The following is a 14,145-nucleotide window of genomic DNA, read 5'->3' on the forward strand; positions in this document are numbered from 1 at the left end:
TTGCTGCCTTGTGTTAGAATTGCTCCACTGTCTCATTTTCCTATTTGCTCCTTAAGGGCATGGATCAAGTTCTCTTGTGTTTCCCTGGCACTTGGGAGGCCCTTAATGAGTATTTGTGGACCAGCAGCGCACCTGGAAGAAGAGAGGCCTGGAGGGTAGGAAGCAAATTCACATTATATAAAATGTATTTATAAGGAGGAATGCAGTGAACCACACATGGATAGTGAAAATGAGTTGGCTTATTCGGTAGTGAGGATGCAAGTGGCATGGCCTACAGATAGTGGAGTCCCGATTTTCCTGTGCTATCTGGGAGTTATTTTGAATGAAGAGCTTGGATTCTATTTTACAGAATCCTCCCTTTTAGGGCTATCATTCTGGTTTATGCTAATGGTATTGTTTTGGGGAAAAATCCTTTGGAATGAAGCACAAAGCCTAACAGGATTTACAGGTTTATTTTCCTTCCAACAAGCTCTCTCTTCATAATTCCTACATTTTAGAGGTCGGGGAGTATTCAGTGTCCTGATTTGAGACTGAAAATAAAGTGTCTATTACAGCACAAGGCCCTGGGACAAAGGGCCTCCTTTGGGGGTGGAATACCATTTAGCTTTAGATCTCTTTTGAGTAGATTCTTCCATGATACACTTGCTTGGGAAAGAATTGGCCGGTTGATTCTGAAGTTTGGATGTTTGACCCGTATGCTTCCAGAATAAGATGAGAAGGCAAAGAATTTGCTGTTTCAGGTTGGCTTCTACGTAGCTGAAGAGTTGCTTTGGGCCTTGGGTTGGCTCAATAAGGGCTGTGACCTTGAAAAACTCTTCCTGGTTCCACTTGGCATCTTTTCTTAGGGAGCTCTGTGCCCAGTCTCTGGCCACTTTTAGTTCATAAATAGCTTGCGTGGTTAGAGGCACAGAAGGTGGAGGCTTTGAGAGGTGGAAGGAATGGAGGAAAGGGGTTGGTGAGAAGAGTAAGGAGGTGGAATTTCAAGGGATGAAATAAAAAGCTATCTGATTAGGTAATGCACATTTACAAAACAAAATTTGTACAAAAGAGTATGTAGTGACAAGTAAATTTCCTTCCCTCTCGTGCCCCCTGTTCACCCAGATCTCCTTCCCAGGTGGCATCCGTTGTTATCAATCTTTTTGTATATCTTTCCAGAAATAGTCTCCGCATGTACAACATGTATGTACACAAAATTTGAAACTTGAATTATAAGTGGCTTCCTGTTATCTGTAGTCCCTGGTATCCTGAATAATGAGATTAACTTTAGCTCTAAATTATATTTGTGATATTATGATGGTGAATTGTTAGAAAATTACCTGAAGTGTCATAATATAAAATAGATAATTACTTTTTTCCCAGGCCAGGTGAGAAAAACGTCATTCTCCTTTCACTTCAAGGGTTCTTGCAGAGCAGGAGAGCAGCCTGATGTAGCCCTCTTATAACTTGCAGAGATGCTGGAGCACAGTTCCCTTGAGATGTGGAGTCCAGGCTTGTAAGAGCATCAGAATACAGTGATCATGGATCTTGGTTTTAATTTGTGTTCTTTCCGAGAATATTTTCTCTATGTTCTGTAAAATGAAGTTAGTGGTATGCTTCATAAATTGCTTTGAGACTGGGGATCCACAAGGCAGATCCTTATAGCAACGAACATCCCAAGGCAAAAGGTGGATGTTGTAGGAACATTTCATTGTCAGATTTTGGTCTTTTCCTCCTTAGAGATGACAGCTGTCTTTGTAGTGTCATTGTTGAATCCCAGGACACAGAGAGATGGAGCCAGCTTTGTTCTACCCACTGTAATGGAGGGACACAGGGGACAGTCTTATCATAATCTGGAGAGCAGATAATCCAAAAAATAATCTATTTGCTTTTGCTATGTATTTATTTAGTCTTTTTTAAAAAGCATTCATTTACCTTCCTAATTAAGTTTTGCTTAGGTGAATATTAAAACGAGTTTGCATTCTCTGATCTATTGATAAGGGAAATGGCTGGCATAAATGTGTTCAGGGAGAGGCAATTTGGAGTTTAGAATTTTTGACAATAATTCAGATGCAGATAATTGAGAGTTGATAAAAATGTATTAAATGTGTTAAATGCATAAAAATGTATTAAAACCGGGGGCATTACATTGACCTTTCCTCCATTTATTTGGGTTTAAATAAATGTGATGGAAAGTAAAAGAGAGCTCACTCCATTTTTGGTTTGAATATTCAGGGATTAGTATTTCTCCAGAGGTGGCCTGGGCTGTGGGGTTGAGACGTTCTCTTTGTTGATGAATGTGGGACCTTCCTATGCATTTTCTAGGTATGCCAGACTCTGTTGGCAGATGGTATAGTCAGTCTAGCCACGTACATGCAAAAATCAATTTCCCTCAATTTAAAATGGACCACAGTTAATTTCGACCTAATTTATTGGTTTATCGACCTGTGAACCCTGGGCCTTTGAAGAAGTGGCATGGGCGGCCTTCAAGTACTGAAGTGGCTGATGAAGCTAAAAACCAGAAAAGGCAGGATGGGCTCCTGAGCAAGATCAAGATTTGGGTTTCCTCCTATGTTATTGTGAGTTGCTCAGTTTTTAAAAACCGTAACATGACTAATGCTTTGTGCATTTTATGGTGAGTTCCATAAAAATAGGACTGCATAACGATCACAAGTACAATAGTGTGTTAAAAAGTAATTACAAAGTTCTGTTATCCACTGGGTTTATTATAACGGTAACATCCGTGGCCATAGCACTGCTACCAGCCAAGAGCTGGAAGATCCTATCTTCCTGGTTGCATCCTGGACCCTCCGATGTGGCACTGTTCCATAGATCTTTCTGTGAGAATGATGTTCTCTATCTGTGCTGTTCACCACGTTCAGTAGTCAGATCTGGCCATTGAGCAGGTGAAATGTGGCAAGTGTGACTGAAGATTTGAAGTGTCTTTCATTTAATTTTAATGAATTTAAAGTTGAAATAGCCACATGTGGCTCTTGGCTACTGTATAGACAGCACGAGCTTTGACGAGGCCCCTTCGTCCCACCTGTAGGCAACCTCTGCTTCACCCAAGAGAGAAGTTCCTGCAAAGACCTGCTCGTGTAGGCATCGCAAACAGGGTAATAAAAGCAAGAGTGGAGGGCTCGGGTCTAGACCCCAGGTGTTGGTGGCTGCTGACTGCCAAGTTGAGTGTCAGGAGACAGTGGCCCTTCTTTCCTAGGTAGGAACTTACCAGGGGACCGTGGAGGGCCAAGTGGGTCCAGTGATTGACTCTAGGGCATGCCTCTGCACAGTTGCCTCCTTCCGTCAGTCACTTAGTCAATGAAGGCTGGCTATTCACAGGGTGAACCAGGTCTCCTGGCTTCACTTCTCATCTGGCCTTATGCAAACACTGCCCTTGTGTTGGGCTTCGCTCAGGTGGAGTGCAGACCCTGCACGTTCTGTTTAGCAATGAAAGATGTAAATAGTGCCTTAACAGTGGGGCCATCTCCCTGCCCTGCCCTTTGCTTCCTGTGCTCTTGTTGACTTACCTTGATGTAGCTGGGTCTGTCTGTCTTCCCTTCAACCCTCCAGATTGGCATGAAGACAAACACTACAGGCGTGTGGTCTTCATCTTTGCATAAAAACCTCCCCCTCTTCTTGGCTGACCTTTTAACTTAGCGTGCCATTGCTGCTGCTGCTGCTGCTGCCGCAGGCTCTTAGCTTGGAGAATCAGGACCCTTCACAATGATTTATCTCCAGTCCCCTGAATTAGATTCAAAACACAGCTACGAATTCTCAGAAAGGCAGGCTGATGTGATTATATCCCAAATCTGAGTGGCCGACAAGGGCAATAAAAAGATGTACCTATATCAAATGCATTTATGCCGTGTAGAGACCGATGTGTTGTTTATTATGTCCCCCCCTTTTTGGGGAGTTTTTAAATGAAGAAGGTCACTGATGTGACCTCTATTATTTAGAAGAGAGACTAGCCTGTTGGGTAGAAACCCTGGGCTAGGGTGAATCTTATGTGAAATAAATGTGGGCATGAATCAATGGGTGGGCCCTCAGTTGGGATTTTAATATTTTAGGGTTACTGAGATGATTTCCTTCTGACTTTGGTGGGCTGGTGAGCTGAGGCATAGTGTCATGATTTTTTTTTTTTTTTTTGGAGACAGAGTCTTGCTCCGTCACCCATGCTGGAGTGCAGTGGCTCTATCTTGGCTCACTGCAACCTCTGCCTCCCGGGTTCAAGCGATTCTTGTGCCTCAGCCTCCTGAGTAGCTGGGATCACAGGTGCGTGCCACCACGCCTGGCTAATTTTTTTGTATTTTTAGTAGACACGGGGTTTCACCATATTGGCCAGGCTGGTTTCGAACTCTTGATCTCGTGATCTACCTGCCTCAGCCTCCCAAAGTGCTGGGATTATAGGTGTGAGCCACCATGCCTGGCCTTGATGAAATTTTTAACTCTTAGGAAGCCTCTGTGCCCAGAGGCATTGGAAAGGCTGGTATGAGCTGGTTGAGCCTGGAGGGCCCTGGGTTAAGAGCTACCTGGGGAGAAAGGCTAGCTTGGAAACTGTGGCTGGGAAGACTTTAATAGGTACCTGTGAGATAGCAAGCTATAGGGTTAGGGTCCCAGATAGTTAAGGACCCCTTTTCTCTACTAGCCCAGGAGACACATGCGAGACAGATCCACGTGTCTCTGCCCCAGGGACTTGGGAAGAAAGGCCAGTGCTGGCTGCCCAGGGATCTCAGCCAAGGAGCCCGAGATGGCAGGGAGTGAGGACACAGCAGAATGGGGTGAGTGTCCTGTGAAACCGGGAGTATTTGGAAGGACTTGCATGTTTTAAATCTGTGCTCAATTAATTGAGTAACCTGAGACTCTGTACCTATGACTTACCTCATCTTTGTATATTTCGTTCCCTGAAATTCTCTCACTGAGTGGTTAAAAAAAAATCTGCAGCTAACTGCACGTGGTTTGCTGAATTTGGCAAGGTGTGCTGTTGGTGGTGGTGGTGATGGGTGGGGTGGGGGTGGCGACGGTTACTGCAGAAACAAGGCCTTCAATCTCTAGAGGAGAGAAATGAAGGAGTGGATGTGGAAGTTGGCTAGAGGTGAAAGAGCTATCTAAACAGAGCTGGGGGAGTTTAGCTAGCAGATCAGAGCCTGTGGGACGTCCGCCTGTTGCCTCACCTCCTGGTAGCCCAGAGGGCATCTCATATTACTGAGAAATTGGCAGAGCCATTGGGTTTAATGCACTCCCCCTTCTCCATTAGTCTTGTTTATAGCTTCTCTCACAGGGTGGTGAAGAAGCCACTGGTAGGGTATAGAGGCCTTCAGTTCTGGGTTGTAATGTTTAAATGCTTTTCTCTTGGGGTTAGGAAAGTGCTAGAAAACAGTGTCACCTCTGGGCTGGAGCCTTGGGACCTGGAGGTTGGGTTTCCCCAGGTTTCGGAGTTCGGCTGGGAATCAAGGAGAAAACTGCCTGTGAGTTTCAGTTAGGCGGGAGCTCCTAGCTTGACTCAGGCATGCAGCATTTTGTCATTTTATATATGTCATCGCTTGCTCTTAGGCCTTACGCTAATGTTAATGTTTTATGTGGAGCCGTTTTGTGAGAAATGGCTTATTTTGGTTGAGAGGCATTTGGTAATGAAAAGAAATGATGTTTTAGTGCGTCGGAGTTTATGAAATGACATCCATGGGTTGCATCTCATTTGATTCTTACGACAATCTTGAAAAATGGGGAAGATAAGAATGATTATTCATCTCATTTCAGAGATGAGTATCTTGAGGCTCGAAAAGGTGAAGTGACTTACCCATAGTTAAGACAAGTGGTAAACCGGAGACATCAAGACTCAAACCAACCTGCTAACTTGTTTCAGATTTACGCGGACACATTTGTCTATCCTAAGTAATCTAGTGAAATTTTTGATCTCAGGCGGGGATCCACAGCTTTTTTGCAGTGCTTTTTTTCTCCACCTTTAAAACCTGGAGATCTCATATAATTCCACTTTCTCCTGGCCACACTGATCTTGTAATTTTTCAAACACAGCAAGTATCAAGGCCCTTCTCATTCCTGGCTTTTGCTCTGCCCTGCCTTAGGTCTGGGTCTCTGTTCTCTGCCTCACTTCTCCATCCCCTTTTCCCTAACACCTCCCTCTTCATCCTTATGGTGTCAGTACCTAGGTCAGGTCTTCCGTGAAGCCTCACTGTCTCCTCAACATGAGGTTAGGTCCCCTGTGTAACAACAGTAATTCAATCATCATTCCTGGAATTCATTGTTTAATGCGTGTTTTCCCTACTATAGTCAGAGATGTGAGGCAGGACCTAGAAGCATGTTATTTTTCTTTCTTTTTTATTTTTTGAGACAGGGTCTAGCTCTGTCGCCCAGGCTGCCACTGTTGAGTAGAAACCCTGGGGGAAGATGGCTAGGGTGAATCTTATGTGAAATAAATGTGGGGGTGAATCAGTGGGTGGGCCCTCATGCAGTGGCATGATCATAGCTCACTGCAGCCTCGACCTCTTGGGCACAAGCGATCCTCCCACCTCAGATTCCCTAGTAGCTGGGACTACGGGCCTGCGCCACCATGCCTGTCTAATTTTTGTATTTTTTGTAGAGATGGGGTTTTGCCATGTTGCCTAGGCTGGTCTCGAACTCCTGGGCTCGAGGAATCTGCCTGCCTTGGCCTCCCAAAGTGCTGGGATTACAGATGTGAGTCTGCCATTTTACTAACACCTAGTATAGCATCTGGTATATGGTAAGTGCTTGATAAGTACTTATTGACTGAGCAAGGTGAGAGGCTATTTATAGTGAGCTGCAGAGGGAAAGTCGGGGGTCTGGAACCATCCTGAAGAGCTGTGAGAAATGGCTTTGGGCTCACAGCGGAATCCTCACATAAGGCAAGTCCTGGCTTAGGGTATGCAGTCTGGAGGGGGTGCTTGCTGTGCTCGCTCTGACTGTGTTTCCTGCACTGGGGCCCTGTGTTTTAAGGCAGTGAGGACCACCACATTGCCTTAAAGTCTGTCTCTGAGCTTAATCTCATTTGCAAAATGTAGCATTTGGTTTAGATGTTCTCTGAGATTCTTTCTGGCTTTGATATTTTCCTCATTTTTTTTTCTTTTTTTACCAACTGGTAAATTAAGGGGTGATATTATGTTCATGAGAAAGAGAATTTTCCACGGTTTCCTTTTAGTAGGGAGCCCCTCCCAAAACAGCAAAGCACATTCGCTCATTGACAAAGTGGGTTCACCAGGACAGAGTGGCACACAGAGGTAAACGGTAGATAGGTTCTCCCTGCCAAGGATCAATCAGAAAGGGAACTAAGTTCTCTAAACTGATATTCTAAGGCAGTGAGATTATGATTATCATCCTTTTAGCAAAGAGAAAGAAAAGGGCACGTGTGTATTTTTCTCTGTAGAGTGGTCATGGCTCCAGTGAAGGAGATAGTAGTGAATGCTAAGTTCTAGTCCAAGGTCACTCTCCGTGTTTCCTCATCTGGAAAATGGGCAGCCTGAATTCATCAGCAAAGTAGTTCAGGAGTTCTGTGGGTGAAGCATCTTGAGCAAACTCAAAAGTCAAGTGAGTGAGCTGAGATTCCATGAACTGGGCCTCTCTTCCGGGCGTGCTTGTAAACTAGATTTCAGCTCTTCTTCTGAGGTGAGGAGTCCAGGGAGGATAATCAGCTTGCTAAATATAGTGAGAACACAGTCTTGAAAGGGGACAGTGAGAGGCATATCTAGCATTTAGGCCGCGCAAAGGGACGGTTTGGGAAAACCTTATTCTCCTGGACCTCAGGAGGCGTCTCTGGCTTCCTCCGTTTGGTCGTATAGTTCGGGGAGTGCCTGGCTCCTTCTGTCCTCACAGTTGAAGGACAGGATATTTGTTTTATGCTACATTGTAGAATTTTAAAAATGCCTCTTTGTATTCCACTGCTAGTGAAGCAGAGACAGGAATCAGACTGCCTTGTTTGGCCTCCTCGTACCGTGTTCTGGGAGGAAGCTGTGTAGGAGTTGTGAGGACTGCAAGCTGTGGGAGTCTAGGACATCCTGATCTTTGGGTCTGACCAATTTGAAAGAGGAGAGGTAGAGAAGGGTACCTGTGACCCATTCTATTCAGGGGACCCACCTCCTGCATAAGGCTCAACAACTATGCAGATGTTGGTGGTTTGATAGGAAACTTCTTATCATTGGCTTAGACTTGCAACCCTAATTTTCCCCAGAAGTGCTCTGTGTGAGCTCACAGGTAAGAAATGATTAAAGAGCCTAAAGGGTGCCTGGCACCTAGCAGACCTCAGTGCCTACTTCATCCACAAGTGAACGCATGAGTAATCAGTCCCTTCATCCAAGCCATTGACTTCCTCCCCTCTACTTGTAACAACCCAGAACTTGAGGACTGGGTGGTAGCAGGTCCTTCCCCTTACTCTGAATAACAGGAGGTGAATCATTCCACCTCTCTGGGTTGCCAGGGCACGCGGGGGGCTGAGGGACAACATGTGTGGGGTGATATGGACTTGTTTGATGAAGATGCCGAGGTGAGTCAAGGTGTGGGTGGCATCCACTGTTGTGAACTGGCGGTGGATACTAGCCTTGGGCCTGCAGCCGTTTCTCCGGCTGGGGACAGGGAGGCCCGTGCGGATGCTGTGGCTCTGCAGATGCCACTGACAGCACTTTGAAGGATTGGTTTGGCCAGAGACCCAGTCCCCAGCCTGCCTCCTGTATGACTCATTCTAGCTGCATATTTTGGTAGCATGAGGGCTCGAGATGAGATAAAAGGAGCACTTCTTAAGAGTGGAAGCTCCTCGGTTCTTGATTAGCACTTGAGAAATATAATGTTCTCTGCAGGTCCTAGAGGCCTTAAAAACATTTAGGTGTATTTCACATTATATAAAATTAGCCATTTTAAAGTGAACAGTTCAGTGGATTTAATATCATCACGATGTTGTGCCACTACGATTTCCAAAACATTTCCATTGCTCTGAAATGAAACTCCTTACCCATTAAGCAGTGATTCCCTCCTCTCCGATCTACCAGCCCCTGGTAACCACTCATCTGCTTTCTGTCCCTATGGATTTACCTGTTTGAGACATTTCATATAAATGGTGTCATGCAATATGTGATCTTTTGTATCTGGCTTCTTTCACTTAGCATATTGTTTGTGAGGTTCATCCACATTGTAGCATACATCATCAGTGTGTCCTAGAGTCTTAATGACCATCCCAAATCCCCATAAAATGGTATATCTTTCTAGTTACCGTCATTTAGTTCCAGCTCCTGCTGGGAGGCAGGGGAATCAGCTAGATTCATTGTTTCCCAAAGAAGCTGCCTTAGAAATACCTGGGGTTGGGGTGTGTCTTCTTTTTTTTTTTTTGAGACAGAGTCTTTCTCTGTCGCCCAGCCTAGAGTGCAGTGTCATGATCTCGGCTTACTGCAACCTCTGCCTTCCGGATTCAAGCAATTCTCCTGTCTCAGCTTCCCGAGTAGCTGGGACTACAGGCCCTTGCCACCATGCCTGGCTAATTTTTTGTATTTTTAGTAGAGACGGGGTTTCGCTGTGTTAGCCAGGATGGTCTCCATCACCTGACCTCGTGATCCACCTGCCTTGGCCTCCCAGAGTGCTGGGATTACAGGCGTGAGCCGCCACACGCGGCTGGGTGTGTCTTTTAAAAAAGATTGATTCCTGGGCTCCAGGCAGAGGGCGACAGAGCCGGTAGGCGTGGAGTGGGGCCTCTCAGGTGATTCTGACCTTTGGTGGGACATGGGACCCCCCTAGGCCAGGTGATCTTGGGGGGGTGGGGTGGGGGGAGTTATCTTGACTCTTAATGACCTGTCAATGAGCCAGATGCTGTTTCTTGTTTATGATGCAGTTTGTGTGTTCAGAGGTTTCTGTGGCCTGTAATTTTTCTCTGTTTGCTTTCTGAGGGGAGGCACTCAGCCCCTCCCTGCTGCCTTAACAGTTCCAATTAATTGCGTCTCATTTATCAAGCTCCAGCTATGCCCTGTGAGCTAGAGAGGGAAGAGGGAAGGTTGTTCACACCCCGGGGTTGTGGTTACAGCTGATTGCACGTCAAGGTTATGTTCCTGGGAAGGCCACCCTCCCGCCCACTCCCAGGCCAGTGTCTTCTGGGTGTGGGACCTGCGTGGGGGATTGGCGATGGAAAAAGGTTTGCGGAGGAGGAAAGGGGACATCATGGGGAGATCCTTGGGGATGGATGGAAAAGCAACCAAACAAACTGGAAGCCACTGGTTAAGTAAAGGGATCTAAGGACCTGTAGGTTGTTTTGATTGCTGGGGGCTGCCCTGGGCTGCTGGTGTCTCGGCCACATGCCATGGAGAGCCAGCCAGGAAAAGGCTGCTTTGATGACTTCTTTTCTTTCCCTTGGGGGTGAGGATGGGGGCACGGTGGAGACAGAGGAGGAAGGTGAGGCCAGAGGGCAGAATGCCTGTCTTGGTGATAATAAAATTTACTTCCCGCCAGCCTGCCTGCTGGCTCCCCTGTGCTGCGCATCATTCCTGATTCCTACCACTAGGTCTGCTGTGGGGGGATGGGCACCTGGGCTGCCTTGGGGATCAGCTGTGACTCACCAGGGAGTTATTCTCATGACCAGGATGTGCCTGACATCTCGCCAAGCGAAGGAGCTGAGCTGTTCCTGCGAGTGCCTGGTGGCCCTCGTACAAGTCATTTCTTGCCAGGGATTTTATCCCCCTACTGGGCTGCCCCTTTTCAGTCTGCACTTATGAGTCAAAGGCACATCTAATAAAAAAGGCTTTTCTAAAACAAAAAAAGAGAAAGAAACAAAGAAAGAAACAAACAGGTGTTGTACCAGGCTTGTCTTCTAGAGGTTTTCTTTGTAGAAAAGCCCTTGGATGTTTTGAGGCTTGCCCTTGGTGCTCTTCTCACCTTTCACCGGCCTTGGGATTGGTGAGGAGGCCTCCTGTCCTCTGAGTAGATCGATTTCAGCAAGTTGTCTTCAGACCTTTTGCCCCCTCTGATCACTGAAAGCTTTGCAACCTACTCAAAGCATTATCTGAGTGTTACCTGCCAGAGGGAGCATTTTGATGTCATCTTTAAGGATGCCCAAGTTGAATATTTGAGGACTTTTTATCCCAGACCCCAGGGGAACATGGGTGATTTTTTTTCTAGGTTCCTAGTCCTTTATTTTATTGACATTTGCATAGTTTTCTATCCCCACTCTGGTTCAAGAATGCAGATGTTTTGGGAGGGGAGGAAACCTTTATCTGGGTTTCCCAGGCACCTGTGTTGTGAGTTTCTGATCTCCAGATGCATCCAGAGGATTGGGCTGGAAAGAGAGAGGAGAAAAAGCGAAGGCTTCAGTGACCGGAGGAGATTCCTTTAGCTGCTTTCTCTTTGTAGCATTCTGGGTTAAATAATTTATTTACTTCTATTTCTTATTTGCACTTCTCAGTTAGTGCTTGCCTGGACTTATCTATCTGGGAATGAGAAGAGACAGTTTGGAAGGACGTATTTTCCTAGGTCCTTCTCTTTAAAGTAAGAGTTTAAAAGTAAAATTTTCAAATTTTTTCAAAAAGAGTTTGATCCTGGATCAAATTAAATGCAGGTATTTAAAACCCCAAGTAGCGTCGTTAAGGATTAGCTGCTGTGTCCTGCTAGCCAAGTATGTGGTACAGGTGTTTCTCTTCTCCCTGATGACATCTGAGAGCACCTCTAGGAGTGGGTGGGGAAAGTTCGAGAGTGCTGGGGAGAGGAAGCTAGAGAAGGAGAAAGGAGCTGTGGGTTTTCTGCTGCAGAGCCTTGGTGAGAAGACAGCTTGGAGGGCAGGTTGGCCAAGGCTTGAACTGTCTTCAGTCTAAGCCTTACTCATGGGTGGGGTGGACTGTGTGGGCTGGAGTCCCAGAAGCTTGATTTCCTTCCATGTGTGCCTGAGACAGCTGAGGTTGAGGAGGCTGGTGGAATGGGCTTCTCTCAGACATCGCTCAGCAGGAGAGGCAGCCTGTGCTCCTGGTTTCAGGGTGTTGTCCTGCTTCTGAGTGTTGGACCCCCTCTCAGAATTTTTTTTTGAGACTGAGTCTCGCTCTGTCGCCCAGATTGGAGTGTGGTGGCTCGATCTCGGCTCACTGCAACCTCCGCCTCCTGGGCTCAAGCGATTCTTCTGCCTCAGCCTCCCGAGTAGCTGGGACTACAGGTGCCTGCCACCATGGCTGGCTAATTTTTGTATTTTTAGTAGAGACGGGGTTTCACCATATTGGCCAGGTGAGTCTTGAACTCCTGACCTCAGGTGATCTGCCCACCTTGGCCTCCCAAAGTGCTGGGATTACAGCCGTGAGCCACTGAGCCTGACCAGCCCTCAGAATTATTGTTATTCCTGTCATGACTTTGCTTTCCACAGAGTGGGTGGAATGTATGGTTCAGGTGTTCAAATGCCAGTCCTCAGACAGTTGTCCAACAGCCAATGGTGAAGTAAGAAAATAAAAGCAATGTAGTTTTCCATACAGCGAAACAACCGTTCTTTATTCTGAGATGGCATCCTCCCTCAGTTTTCAGTGTTAATACATCTTTAAAAAAAAATGACAGCGACTCTAGATAGTGGTCAAATTGCCCTGTAAGGTGAGCTGCATAACAGACAAATCCCACAGGCTCAGCGGTGTGGCTGAGTTGAGGCTCCGGGTTATGAGAAGTTCAGGATGAATGCTACTGATTAGCGGAGGTCTTTTCCTTGGGGGATGCAGGCTCCTTCTGTCTTCGACTCTGCCCTCCTCTGGGGCTTTGGAGTCCTCTGAATGCGGCCTGTGGGTGGGGAAAGAAAACAGGACTGGATGGGGACCAGGCTGATAGTGGCCCTGATGACTTCTCTCACATTCCATCTGCTGGAACTCAGTCCCAGGCCACACCTCCTGCCCCACAGCCTGGACCAGAGTCTGCGGTGTCCTCAGGAAGCAGAGGAAAGAGATTGACAGAATAGCTAGTCCTGTTTTTGTGACGTCCTTACTTGGCAGAATAGAAGTTGCCAACCAGTCCTCTGTTGGCCTTCCTCATTTTTATTTCATTGGTTTACAAAATCTAAAAGTCTGAGAACTAAAATATTTCCTTATTTGAGACACTTCAAAAGCGATTTTGAGAAGCTTCACAAGGCTACTTCTCTCATTTCTCATTACCAGCTGAAAGTGAATGACGGTACCACCGAGCCAGAGAAAACATAGTCTGAAAAGAAGTTTGAAAAGCATGTGGTCTTTCTGGCCCATGAATTTTTTCTGAGGAAGGGCAGTGTTTCCATGCTTTGGTTTAAAATCTTACCAAAGTGCATGTCATACATGGAGTAAGGATCAGAGTAACCAGAGATTGGTATCATAAAGGATGAAAATAATCAAAGGAATTGGTTATGCCAATGAGAGTCCAAGAAGCCTTTCTACAAAATCTGTTTACATCCAAAATAGCAGGGGACTCATATTTCTTTGTGGGGAAGCTGAGTGTGACAGAATATGCATGAGGTGGGAGGGGAAGAGGCCCCCTTGGCCCAAATGCTTTAGATGTCAGAATCTTAATCGTTTCTGCTTGATAAAGGAGGAAGGAGTCTTGATTTAGAATGTTTGTGGCCATCACTTATTATGGATCCTAATTCCTATATTGATTTCTTTCAGGTTAGTCTGAATGATTCCCACAATCAGATGGTGGTGCACTGGGCCGGAGAGAAAAGCAACGTGATCGTGGCCTTGGCCCGAGATAGCCTGGCGTTGACGAGGCCCAAGAGCAGCGATGTAAGTATAGTGTTGGCTCTGGGCACACCTTGGTGCCATCAACATGCCCTTTTCTGATCCACTGGGATTATCCTACCAGAAAAAGTAGTGGGTAATTGGAACATGGAAGGAATGAATTGTATGACAGAGAAGATAATCTAGAAAATGATGTATCCCTTGTTTGCTCAACACAGGGAGTTGCAGTCAGTGTTGCAAACAGATCCATGCAATGTGTGATTACCTTTGGGAAGTAATAGCGTATGGACTGGATTGTTGCATCTGCCCAAGAAAATACCAGAGTGCCTTCCTGGGCAGACCTGCCTGCCCGCAGCTGAGCCAGATGGAATCAAATTGGCCTTTCCCATATGCTGGTTTCTTCTAACCCATTGTAGTGGGATGAGCTGTTGAAACTGATTCTCTAATATTCTTAATTTCTGTAGCTGGGTATTTATGATGTTTAGTAGGTTAGGTACTTTGAAGA

At 46.1% G+C, this 14,145-nt stretch overlaps 1 protein-coding gene across 4 annotated transcripts in view; it reads left to right on the plus strand.

Annotated features, from left to right (window-relative positions):
* The window catches only part of SORL1 (sortilin related receptor 1), a 179,878-nt gene that overhangs the window by 4,229 nt on the left and 161,504 nt on the right, over positions 1-14,145 (plus strand). For all 4 annotated transcript variants that reach the window (XR_012423810.1, XM_045370875.3, XM_045370879.3 and 1 more), the window contains exon 2: positions 13,569-13,685. Coding sequence is in view for 3 of the 4 variants with exons in the window: in XM_045370875.3 (XP_045226810.2) it covers positions 13,569-13,685 (117 nt within the window). In the remaining variant the exon portion in view is untranslated. The remainder of the gene's footprint in view (positions 1-13,568; positions 13,686-14,145) is intronic.

This window comes from Macaca fascicularis, chromosome 14 (genome assembly GCF_037993035.2).
Source record: "Macaca fascicularis isolate 582-1 chromosome 14, T2T-MFA8v1.1".
Lineage (NCBI taxonomy): Eukaryota > Metazoa > Chordata > Mammalia > Primates > Cercopithecidae > Macaca > Macaca fascicularis.